Source organism: Gymnoscopelus microlampas (genome assembly GCF_963454915.1).
Source record: "Gymnoscopelus microlampas genome assembly, chromosome: 4".
NCBI lineage: Eukaryota > Metazoa > Chordata > Actinopteri > Myctophiformes > Myctophidae > Gymnoscopelus > Gymnoscopelus microlampas.
The window spans coordinates 44582507-44596066 of NC_139941.1; the positions used below are offsets into that span (position 1 = coordinate 44582507).

General features: G+C 41.5%; 1 protein-coding gene across 1 annotated transcript in view; it reads right to left on the reverse strand.

The window, feature by feature from the left end:
• LOC311043558 (multiple epidermal growth factor-like domains protein 9) overlaps positions 1-13560 on the reverse strand; it is a 28521-nt gene that overhangs the window by 12796 nt on the left and 2165 nt on the right. The window contains exons 2-3 of the mRNA XM_084054855.1: positions 11931-12135; positions 946-1085 (exon numbers count right to left, since the gene is read on the reverse strand). Of these exons, the coding sequence (XP_083910981.1) occupies positions 946-1085; positions 11931-12135 (345 nt within the window). The remainder of the gene's footprint in view (positions 1-945; positions 1086-11930; positions 12136-13560) is intronic.

A 13560-nucleotide genomic window follows, 5' to 3' on the forward strand; every position in this document is an offset into this window, starting at 1 on the left:
CTGAGGAACTTGAAGTGAGTGACTCTCTCCACTGCGACACCATTGATGTAGATGGGAGCATGCTCTCTTTTCGGCCTCCTGTAAGTCCATGAACAGCTCCTTGGTGTTTTTGACATTGGTTGATCTTCTGGCACCACTGTGTCAGGTTCTGAAGTTTCTCCTGTAGGCCGTCTCGTCGTCATCAGTGATCAACAGTGAACGTTACCACTAGGGTTGGAGCTGTGCGTGGCCATGCAGTTATAGATGTACAGGGACCAGAGGAGGGCGCTCAGAACGCAGGGGCAGTGGTGTTGGAGCCCATCCTCTCCACCTGGCAACGATCTGACAGAAAGTCCAGGATCCAACTACACAGGCTGGGGTTGAGACCTATAGGTACCTGAGCTTGTGTTGAGTCTGGATGGGAATCGTGTTGAATGCTGAGCTGTAGTCTAACAGCATTCTCAAACGACCTTTAAACTGACCACACTCCACTTCCAACCTTGTCCCTTCAAGACTCACAAGACTTTAAGCTCCAAGAGAAGTTGTGGGAGATAGGCAGCAAGCCTCCCTTACATACAGTTAGAGTAAAACTCAATGGGTAAATTCAAGTTTATATGGAACGTACTGTAGACTCTACAGTGTAGAGCATGCACATCAAGTGATCAGGTGCAGGACAAACAGAGGATCAGCACAAAAACAGTCTGCACACCGTTGTCTCCCACAGGCAGTGTAGCTCCCTGTGGGAGACTACACTGTGCAGACTCAAGTTAACCCACTGTTTTTGGATCAATTGTGGAAATATATTTCAAATGTACAAATTTATTGTTAATAATGAATAGGTACCCTGACCAGCAATAGAGATCCACATGGTGATTTCTGTGTTCACAGTTTACCTCCCTACTGTGATTGATATGTAATCCCTGGGACAAAATATTAATGGTACAGAAGAAGCAGGAGAAGGCTTACCAGACTGTGGATGGCAGTAGTTGGTGTGGTTGTTACACTGGCATGGCTGGCAGCCCGTACTGCTGAAGCGGAAGAACCCAGGGTGGCATTCGTCACACTTTGGCCCATACACTCCGGTCTTGCACACACATATTCCTGAGCTGGAAAGGCAGATGGAATCATGTCACTATGGGAACGCTCCTTACTACAGTATACAGGCGGCAGAAGACATAATCAAAACCTTTCTAATAACAGAAAGCAATCATTGATGCACTGCAAAAGATAGGTATTAATCGTATTGATTAAAATGCGTGTTTACTGCATGAGATAGAGGCTTAGTTTATTTTATTTTCACTGATATAAAGCACCAACATGGTAAAGCACAATTACAAAGCTAGGGTCAAATAGAAATCATGAAAGCGTGTGAAAACCTTCATGTAAATGCTACAGTACCAGACCTGCCATACCAGACCTGACCTGACCGAAATAAGAGAGATACTCATATCTGCTTGTGGACTGTATGGAACTCTATGTGTTTGGGCAGCCCCTGATAGGTTAGCCTGGAGCCATGCCATCCAATGTACAGGCGTTCCTGTCCATTCCACGCATGACATCCTGCAGGATCCCTCTCAGTGTCGTCTCATCAATCCATCTGCTCCCCTCATAACTCACATGCAATGCACCTTGTTATGCAGAGTCTTCCCTCATAGTAGGAAGAGCAGAACACACAGTAAAATCGTTAGTTAGTTTAACTCGGTGTGTGTAAAAATTGACCCGTATATAATCTATTTTTACACACTCAGTTAAATTAACCCTGAGGATTTTACTGTGCAGACAGACGGGGCATGAGGTACTGTGCTAGCCCTGTGCCTATCCCCTCTCTCCTTAAAAAACGGTTGCAATTCAAACTAAGTAGTCTTAACTGCTCATATTTAATTCCACTAAACATGTTATGAATGCTGTGGTTTGGATTGGGTCTGCTCACATGGCTGTCAAACTGGAGCTATCCGTGGGCTAGTCCAAGGTCACAGTGTGGAGCTGAGGCCAATCATGGGGCGGAAACCCCAATCTAGGCACAGTCTCTGCCAGGACTGTTTTTTTTTGCCCACAGGATGAGGGTTGAATGGGTCACAGACAGTACCTTGGGGGACACTCCACCAATGTTCTGCTGATTTTTAAGTGCTCTGTGGTGAGTCTAAAATCCTGTTGCACACAGTCCCGTCTCCCACTGGGTAGGAAGCGAGCACAGAGCAGTAGCATAGTCGTGATGACAAAAGAGTCATTTTATGAAGGATCTGGTCCCAAGCAATCGGTCATTCTCTCATCATCAGCTACAGTTAGAGGGAGACGAATAACTGCCGCAGGAATGTAAAGTGGGGGTGTGTGAGGTTTGCTTGGGATTGTGGATGTGGGATAAATGGCAAGACATGGAATTCAAGACGCATTCCATTCTTTTTTTTTTTCTCAAGTTTTTAGAGGAGATCTACAACCATATACTGTATCCAAGATTAGAATGAGTTCTTATTATTTAATTGGGTTACGTGCCTACATTTCAGAAGATAAGAGATAGCACATGAGGCACATGAGGCAGCAAAGCAGAAGAAATGAGTAATAATAAACAGCATGCTATCGAGTTCATACGTTTACATAACTGCAAATGATTTGCACTCAGCTGGAAATATCTCAGTCGGTAATGCTTTTGAGAACGCTCAACAGCATAAATCTAATTACATTCTTCCATGCCTCGCCAGAGCCTCTTCTTCTTTTTTTTTTTACATGACTTATTTCATTCAACCAATGTGTTTTTACTGCTGCTAAGGGTATACAGCCCTGTAGGTCGCACCTGGACTGTTCTCTATTCTGAGTATTCTCTATTGCCGGCTATAAAACACAGAGGCCAGGGGTGATTTATATACATGAGGGAGGGGTGAGTGGCAGAGAGAGATGAGAAATCATCCGTTGCACATAAACAGGCTCTGCGCACTCTGGGTCCAACTGCCCTAAAGGTTTATCGCCTTTTTCTCCTGGGAAGACAACAGTGGGAAGTCAAGCCAGAGAGGCCCCGAACCCAGAGAACGGATCCCAAAATATAATCGGCGGACAATGACTTCAAAACCAATCAAGCAAATGAAGAGTGACAGGGAGCACTTTCCATGAGCATGTGCGTAGGTCTCCGACACAAACGGGGCTTTGTTAAAACAAATGCACTTGATGCAAATGAGGAGGCCCATGACAGTGCTTAGTGGGGCGTGGGCACCGCCGAGGACAAGGCTGAGATCAACAGCCGTCGCTTGCTCCACAATAGATACACATCCTAATAATGTTTGGAAGAAGCACAGACAAAAACATGAATATAAACATCATGGCCTCATTGAGACGAGTCAACAGGGGAACACTTAACATTATAACAAAAGGAGAAAAAAAAGGAAAACAAAGTGCCAGATGCATCTCACACCGCATTTGATAAGTTTGATTCCAAATTGATACAGTATAATTTTTAGAACAACCTAACAGTTAGGGCTGCACACAATTAATCGACAATAATCGGAAATCGTGATTTTATGTGTCATTATCTAATCCTGAAAATGTACAATTAATTCAGACAAGTTATTTGGCAGCTGTTGCATCTTACCCTCGTCTCCTCACCATTACACAGAAGCAAAATAAAACCACAGAGGCTATTACATACTACAGTATGCCATTGGACCAAAGACATAACACTGATAAGCACAATGAGCATCAAAGACATCTACTGTGTCTATAAATTCCACAAATCTGTTATTGTGTCTGTCTCTCCTTTGCATACCTCGAGAATCGTCTGAACAATCGCCTTGGTACAGCACTAGTTGATTATATTTTTTTCCACCAAAACTCATCACCAATAATTGTGACTACAGTATTAAGCAAATCAATATGAATAAACGTTGCTGTCTTATGGAGTCATTATTGTAATTATTAATATTGATTTTTTTTTTTAAAGAGCTGGAAATGGTCAAAATTGCATATTGTCAATTGTCTTCGGAGGAAATCTCATTTCACAAGAGAGAACCGTGGCCCCATGTTCTCTTCTTTTCCCCCTCACTAGCTGGCTGGCAGTCCCCCAAGGAGTGACCTGTGGCAACACCGCTCAATCTGCCATCTGGGTGTCTGCTAGCTAGCAAGCCTTCATCCAACACCCAGAGGAAAAATACTGTACATAGTGTGCTTCTTTTTTTTTCTCTCTTCTTTTCCTATCATCTTCTTACATGAGGACTGCTAACCTATTGGCTCCAGGGCTTGACAAGGCTGAGTGAGTGGAGACACCAGCTAGGGATTCTATCTAGAAGTGAAAACCTGCTCCCCCTCCCCCACAGTAAACAGTAATCCAAGGTTTCAGTCCACCACTGTTGTTGTGTTACATTGTCCCCCCTCCTTGGTCAGAGGGGTGGGTGGGTTTCTGTTTTGCAATTGTTTTTTTTGGTGTAGTTTTTCACGAGCTGCCCTCACTGCTTGGTGTGTTAGATCATCCGGTTACTAAGTAGGTCAGTAGTACAGGGAAACAAGGCTTAACCTCGTTCCTCAGCCGCCATGGTGATGCCTGCCATACGCAACGTATGCTTGGGGTCTGAGCACAATACACAAGAGCCCACATCCATCCACGGCTCAGAAGCGCATCCTTCTCCATCCACAGGGAAAACAGAGGAGGGCCTGCTAAGTGCTTTTAATTTAGAGAGAGTGGGCGATGAATACCATCATGCAAAACAAGAATAGCCGATACTAAACAGGTGTAGTTGCATTGCTGTGTGTGTGCAACTGTGGTATGTGCCTCAAATGGAGTGTTTAACCATTTAAACCCTCTATACTTAGTAAACTTGATCATGGTTGGGCCAGTATTTGGTCTGATATTTTACCCCCTCTACACCCAGTGGTGGAAAAAGTACTGAATTTTTTTAACTTAAGGTAGGGTAAGTGATTTCCTTTGGTTAAACTAAGTGTTAAATAGCTCTATATTCTGATATTAGTGCTACAGAGTGTTTGTTCAGTAAAAGGAGTCTCCATGTCTGTCCAGCTCTTTATTAAACAAAAAAATGCACTTTCAGTGCTCTCTCCTGAGGGCTTAGATGTTGTCACCTACATGAAAATGTATGTATATTCTGTTTACTAAAGAGGTGGAGAGACCCCTGTGACCTAACAAAAGCTCTGTAGCAATGATTACTATCAGAATATAGTACTTTAACCTTTTTAACAAAAAATATCACTTACCCTACCTTTAAGTAAAAGTATCAATACTGCAATATAAAAATAATCTGTTACAAGTAAAAGTCCGGAATTCAAAATGTACTTGAGTAAAAGTATTGGCATCAAAATGTACTTTAAGTACCAAAAGTAAAAGTTCTCATTATACAGAATGTCCCATTTCAAGTTTTCAAATGTATAAAAATCTTTTGGAAATAGACGATCTACGAACTCGCAAAACGCGACGCATTGTGAGCTTGTAGATCGGCTAATTTCAAATGGCATATGTTATGTAATAATAATAAAAATCTACAAAGTAACTAGTAACTAAAGTTTTCAAATAATTGCAGTGGAGTAAAAGTAAAATATTTGCCTCTGAGATGTAGTGGAGTAGAAGTAGAGGTATGGGAAATAGGAAATACTCAAGTAAAGTACAAGTACCTCAAAATTGTACTCAATTACAGTACTTGAGTACATGTACCAGTTACTTTCGACCACCGTCTTGTACACCATATCCCTTCGGCATAAATAGCCGATCTATAGGCTCACAGCACATCGGCGAATGTTACCCCCAGAATATGGATGGTAGGGTTCAAGCGGTTGAGGAAAGCCAAAGGGCTGTGATCCATCCTTCAGTTCCTTGGCTCAGGATCACAAGCTGGCCCAGTTATATAACCTATCCCAACGATGACTGGGAACTTGTAAGCTCTGTACTCTGGCCATTAGGCTAACAAAGCCTTGATGCTGGGCCAAAGACATAAACACAGAATTAAGACACACGAAATGTTTATGAAAATCAATGTGCGGTCAGTTAGTCAGCCAATGGCTTCCTGCTACAATAGAATGAAGAACTCAGACAGGGATGCAGACTGTTCACTCTCAAAATAGACGGCAGAATAATTCCTTGGCATTCACCACTCAAAACTACCAATCACAGATAAAAAAAACGAATACATTAGACAGTCAAAAGGTTGACTGCATGTCTCCCGAGAAGGTATCAAAGCCAGGATGGAGTCAATTGCCTCACTTTAGAGTTCTCTGCTAAGCTGGGTTTCTGATGACATGGGCCCCTTGACAGAGACAGACAGGATGCTGAGAGTCAGCTCCCTAGCTTCCACATCGATTAGCCAGTAATACACCTTCAATCACACGCTGGCATGAAAAGGGATACCTGTGCTTTGAAGCGTGCGATACTACGTAGCAGCTGCAATCAGTTCCTGAAAACCAGCCAAGCAGGTAGGTAATACATTTGAAATGACATCATACTGTAGCAGATTCACATGATCACGTGTCAACAGTCACCTGTACTGTTGAATACAACTATTTCAAATATGCCACACACAACACACACATATTGTGTCTGATGGTTCTTTTATGGTTTGATTTGTATCTTGTTTTGTAAAGCACTCTGTAACCCCGTTTTAAAAAGTGCTTTATATATATACACTTTTATTAGTATTAATTATTATTATCAGCATGGCATCATCAAAATAAATGGAACCAAAGCACCAAGTACCAAACAGCCACGGTGGCTTCCAGCCTGCAGCTGTATGCCACTGGGCCAGACAGGATGGATTGACGGAAACATCTGCACCCAGAATCAATATTTCATCACAGACTGTGGCACCATTCAATACAGGACAGTGAGAAATAAATGTGCATGTTTACAAACCATTCCCAAAAGGATTGACCCAGATAAAGTATTGATAGAACTCTTGATGGTGGAAGTAAGTGGTTGTTGACCCTACAACCTATTTTGTAGGAAAACAAGCAAGCATGATTCACCATACCTTCAGATCCTGCCATTTCAATTACAAAATTACTAATAATGACTTGAAACCAAACCTTGCCATATGACATGTTAGTGTTACAGTAGGTAACACTTATAATAACTATCCCTTATAAATAGTCAATAGATCATTCACAAACTGTTAGTTATTGAGTTGGTAATTATATAGGGGTGTGCCGATACACTAATTTCACCAAACGATACGATACGATATTTGGCTCACAACTTCGATACGATTTCGATACGATACGCACTTTTTTTTATTGTGAAAATATATGGGGGAGAAAAAAAGCAAATGCAAACAAATAATTCTGTTTTTGCATTATTCAGACATGCAAACTTGTAGCTTTTCAGCTACGATAGCCGTCTTGAATCCAAATAGGGCAATAGTGTGACACCTGACCCGAAAAAAAACAACATGTTGTCACCATTTTCACCTCGGGGCTGTTTGCATGCCTGATTATAATGATTGTAAAAAAAATAATAATAATAATTTTCCCCAAAACGATACATATCGTCACGAAAACGTATCGCGATATATCGCGGGGCGATATATCGGCACACCCCTATAATTATATGTTAAATGTTCATTAATAGTTGGTTAATCATTTTCAATAATCTACTTACTAATGACTTGCTTAGTATTTGTTAAAAATCTTTCAGTACAAGTAAACCTTCTCTGCTGTCAACTACTCCTACTATTCTAAAATGATCAGTATTGCAAAAGGCAACACCAGAATCCTCTCTAGTCAGCCACCTACTACAACCTCCCAGCACCCTCCCTGCCTGCACCTACAGAACTACAACTTGCACACTACAATAACTTGTACACTGGATGTTGTTAATCAACTATTAAATACTTATTAAGTCATTAGTAAGTAATTTACTAACAACTTGTTCATGAACCATTAACTATTGAAGTCATAATTCATTCACAAGTCATAATTCATTAACAGTTTGTGAATTACTTATTAACTATTTATGATTAATAGTTATTTTAAAGTGTTAGCAACTATGAATACAGGTGTAAAAACATCGAATAGTAATGCAATGTCTAGCAGAATGGTTTATATCATAGTCTTTGCATTATGCAAGATTAAATGGGATAGCAGCGTGCCACTACTAAAGCCCAATTTGATTTGAGCATCACTCTCTGAAAATAACTTTCTAAATGAATAGCCTACTGGTTATGTTTGGCAAGCCATGCGGTCATATGACAAAGTACAAATTAAGCTTAATTATAGTCGTGGCACTGCTAATTATCACACATCACATTATTTTGCTGTGATACAAACCCATTCACAATGCTACACACTACAATCTTAGTTGGCCGCCGCTAACCGCTAGCTTTCCAAATCATATGACATTGTTTGGTTTATTCCTTTTCCAGGCAAACACTTGACCGCTGTATTGCATAACACTGGACTACTGGAGTTTACAGCAGGCACGCACGCACGCACACAAACTGCTATCGCAGTGGTACGCATACTGTAGGTCGAGTCATTATCAGACAGACAGTAATAAAGCGCAGTTAATCATTAGCCCAGGATCCTGAGACGAGCTCAGCAGCTCTTGTTTTGACTAACATTATTGCTATTGTCCTGTTCGTTTTGACCGCACAGGGATCTATTTTGGTGAACCAGCACAGTGGGAGGTGGTATGGCTCGTGGTCTTAAACAAAAGGTGTAGCTAATTCAATGAGAGGGGGTAATACTAGCCAATAATCTTCTCAATCATGAGGATGGTGGTGCATGTAACACCATTTGAAAGCAAAGTGAGTTTCCAATGGAAATCAGCAGAAAGCCCAACTTAAAGAATGCGTCCCACCTTCTCCAAAGTCCAAACAAATAGTATTTTCCAGTACTTTGATTAAAATATTGGGAGACGGACTAAATGTTTGTTCAAATAAAATGTGACAATACTGCAATTATCCACTTTACATTCACTAAGATTTCGATTCGGCCTAAAAACTCAAAGACACTGACATTTATTTGTATTTTTAAAATGAAATAAACACAGTGTCATATGCTATCATTAGACTCCTGTTACAGTAGTCTACTGTATAAGAGGTTAAAAGTCTGAAAGCCAATTACAGGCTGGTTAGCTCACAGTCTATAGGCTTAGATGAGTGTGATCTGTCCAGTACGTGATAAGTAAGACACTAACTGATGGATGAAATTTCTATGGCAAGCAAGAGGCTAGCCGTGGTCTGTTTCTGTGTGTCTGTCAGATGCTAAACCACAGGACCAATCAGCGGCACATTTGTGCCTCCACAAGTACCTCCACAATTGCCCCCCACCTTTTATTCTTTTTGAATATTGGAGTCGTATAATGTAATGTCATAGAAACGTAATAGATGACTGATAATGTCACATGAAGTTAGAGATCCACAGTAGAGGCTGTCCAAGATCCACGCCGTTTCTATGTGGATTCCGAGATCCGCATCATTTCCTAGTTGAATTACCGTGGCAATGTCACACTGAATATTATTTAGAATAAGGCTGCGTGTTTCACTGTGGGGGCTGGATACTCGCCATTCCTTCAGCACAAGGCTGGGGGTTGGCTGAGGTCTCACCGCTAGCTAATCTGTGAAGTGATTACCTACCGAGAGTGAGCTAGGCTAGTTGGGTTAGAAGTGTCTAGGCTCAGACAGTCTAAGAAGGATCGTATTATGTGTGTTAGTGTGTAAAAGCTCTACGCCCTGTCCCTGAAATAACCCTGCTGTCTGCACCTTCACCCAGATCCTTGCTCAAGCCCTGTGTGCACATTGTCAATCTTTCCGGTAAGAAGAATGTGAACCAAAGACAATTTGGCAACTTGTTTACACTGATGAATACAATATACAGTATAATGGTTTATGTAAGCCGTTATTGTCACTTGGCCTTTCAGGACATAGTTGAGACACGTCACAAATCCCCAACATATCACACAAGTTCAGTCAAGCTTTCAGAAACCAGCAACATTCCTGTTGACGTTTATAGGCAGAAAATATGTCTATTTTTTACCATGTTCCCAACCACACGTGCAGCTTCTCTCCAGTCACACGTCTTCTCCATCTAGCGGTAAACCTACATCTACAGCAGTGGTTCTCAACCTTTTCAGGCCGTGATCCCTCAAAATAATCATATTTAAACTGGGGACCCCCCAGTCCCCACCATGACAAGCACTTGGAATGTAGGAGTTGAGGCATTACATTTAGTTACACTCAGTTCCACAGATAAATAATTTAGAAAATAGCAGATCTACAAGTACGCAATCGTATATTTTCTCGTTCGTATATCATTTGACAATTTGGCCAATGTTTGACCAGCTTTTATAGTACAGTTGTTCTTTTTTAAAGATTAGTTTTGTGTGGGCTTTTATGCCTTTATTTATAGGCCAGTAGACTGACAGGAAATGGGTAGAGAGATGGGGAGTGACACGTAACAAAGGTCGCCGAGATCGGGACTCGAACCCGCGACACGCTGTCAGGCTGGCATTGCAGCCTAGGGTGCCTGGACTGCTACGCTGCGGCCCAGGCCTATAGTACAGATTGTTGATTACTTTTGATGTAATGGTCTTTTTCTTTTCGGTATTAAAAGTCCTTAAATGGTCACTTCACTGTCATCTGGGGACCCCCCCAAAATCATGTGGGGGACCGACCCACAGATCTACAGTATAGCATATTGTGTGTGTGTGTGTGTGTGTGTGTGTGTGTGTGTGTGTGTGTGTGTGTGTGTGTGTGTGTGTGTGTGTGTGTGTGTGTGTGTGTGTGTGTGTGTGTGTGTGTTGGCTCTACATTTGAGGACTAAGCAGACCCTGCAGTCTCCATGGGGGGTCAGGGGTGGGATCATGGTCTCATTGCCAAGCAAGTGAAGCAGAACAGTGAGGATAATGATTCCTCAAGACTAGAACATTTTGACAAATCAAACTCCCCCAAAAAATGCTACATCCAGACTCTCTCTCCAGCAGCTAGGAATGGAAATAACAGAACTGTGTTTTCTGCATTTGCAATCGTTTAGCAAGGTATGTAGTGATGTAGTGCTCATTATTACCATTTGTCTTTCTGAGATAAACACGATAACCCAAACAAAATATTTCATAATAAGATTCAATGTAGCCTGATTGTTTGGTAAAGCCGTTGCTATGTAAATGTTAAGATAAGCCTGAAATATACGATACCAATCTGGAATGTATTTGGCCATCTAATGCTGATGGCCAAATGCATCTTCCAGATTTTGAATCGCAGTGTTTCCCACGGGACGTTTTGAGATTATTGTGGGGGTGGCTTGGCCTTGTGTTTGGGGTGAGGCGGGCAGACCTTGTGGTCAGTGTTTATCCTCCCCGGGAGAAAGTTTTGCGCATTTGTAAGTTAAATGAATTACTCTGGTGCACTTTGAGAGACAGACAGACAGTATGTATAACTTGATGGCGTCCTCAGGACATCATTTAAAATCTTGAAAGGTTTATGTTTCATGCTAACTATTATTTTACGTTAGGGTAGCTCGAGATGGACAACATTTTAAAACCTTGATATTTATGCCACCTATCTAAATAGCGATACAATAGCCTATATAATAAGACTATGGGTTCAAACTTTATATTTTAAGTGTAGCAACAGTGATGAAATGCTATTATTTTGAAGTCCACCAACCAAAGAAAACATTTACTTTCCTTTGACTTAACAAACCCGCTAAGCTTTGCTCTGAAAATCACTTAAATGTATGAATGTCAGTCCTGCTGTTATGAATGTGACATAAGAAACGGTAAAGCTTTTCATACAGAAGGTTTATAAGCTGCTTGCTGCATTAAAACATTTTCACACATTATCTAGTCACAGGACCAGCGAGCGCTGGTCCTGTGAAACTGTCATGGTTATGTCTCACACTCAACAAGAAAAAGATTCCAATATGGATAAGAATGCTTTGTAAACAAAGCCAAGAGTGGGCCAACAGCATTTCAACGGGGGATGTTATATTGTTGTTAACCATAAAGGCTACAGAGAGAATTAAAAAAGCCTCACCTGTCACAGAGGTTGTTTACGGCACCGAAAGAGTCACAGCCACACGGCAGGCAGCCAGTGGTGCCATTGGTGAAGTGTCCCACCTCACAATCCTCACACTGCAGCCCGCTGTATCCTGACAAACATGAACACTGTCCGGTGCTCTGGTTACAGTCTTCTGGATCCAGAATGCCTTCACTACCACTACTGCAGTTACACAGCACCTCTGTACAGATGGAGGAAGGGAGAGAAAGAGACAGAAAGAGAGTGATGTGTCAAATGGAAAGTGAATGTTGTGGATAGTAAGGGAAAGAGAAAGCTTGGTGTAAAATTAACCCAAACTAATAAATGTTGAATATTAGTCAGGGTTGGTAGAGGTCTGCTCTAGTAGTCATGCTGCCGCTGGCAGGTAACCAAACACTGAAATGTACTCTGAAACTAAACCCCAGACAACTAAACATGAATAGATTAATTTCAAAAGGAGACAATTGAAAATGTAAGAAACATTAAGGCCTGTTTTTTATCATTTTAAAACAGGCAGGAACAGTGTACCATATTATAGATTTATTAAAAGATTAAGACTTTATTGATGATAACATAATTTTTGAGAATGAAAAACATTTGTGCTTTTAAAAGATCTGGTGTTTTGAAAAAAAAGCCTCTCACATAATACCCACTAAAAACAGCTACGATTGTGGTTCAAACTGACACGGTCCACGAAACCAGCAGATGTGGCGTTAGACATCTGGATGACCCTGTACTGCTGCTGAGTAACCATCTATTATTCATTTGAGCTCAGGTTAGGTGTGGTGTGGTGAGCAGCAACCGGGGGTGTTTTGACTCAACCCCCATTCTATGTTTTACCAGTCCAATTTAAAGCAAAAGGAGGCAGGCGACAGAAAATGCCAGGCAGATAACAGCGGGGTCCGGCTTAAAATGCACAGAGGACGGACGGTGTGACTGAAATTTTTAATCAGTCTATTTCACACGTATTACTTGCAATGTATTCACACGATACCTCAGCTGCCGTTCCAGAAAAGGGGAGAGAGGGTGCAAATGTGTTCTTGCCCAGGCATCCTTTTCAGATTATTTTGTTGATGGCCACTGTTGCAGTGACTTTTATGTAACAGTTGAAAGGCCGTGTTATGCAAGCCTGTAGAGCGCTAACAGGCCAGTACGTGTTCACTGAAGCCATGTCCACTGAAGGACTGTCTGCCTGAATTAAGCCCAAGAATGTGTAAACCCCTCCAGTGCTTTCTCTCATTCACACACACACATCCACATCATGAGTGACAAAGAATTTCACTCATATCTTTGCCTATAGAAGGTTAAACCAGGTCAGGGGAAATGATACAGTAATTTGTGAAAGCCACAAAACAGGTGTCAATCGAACGAGGTGGTGAGAATCGAGGAAGGGGAAGAACATTGAGGTAAAGCAGTGTGACAGAATCGTTGATATTAACCAGACCCGTGTAGTGTCACACTATTCTAAACAAGTCACCGTTGCAAAATGTTCCCTTTGCTCAATTCCTCACAGCCTCAATGTTTATGCCTCAATAATGAAAACAATAGGGGTGGGTAATGGTAGGTAAGTTTCTTCAGTTACACTCAGGATTTGACTGTGTGTATATGGAAACTATTACTGTACTTT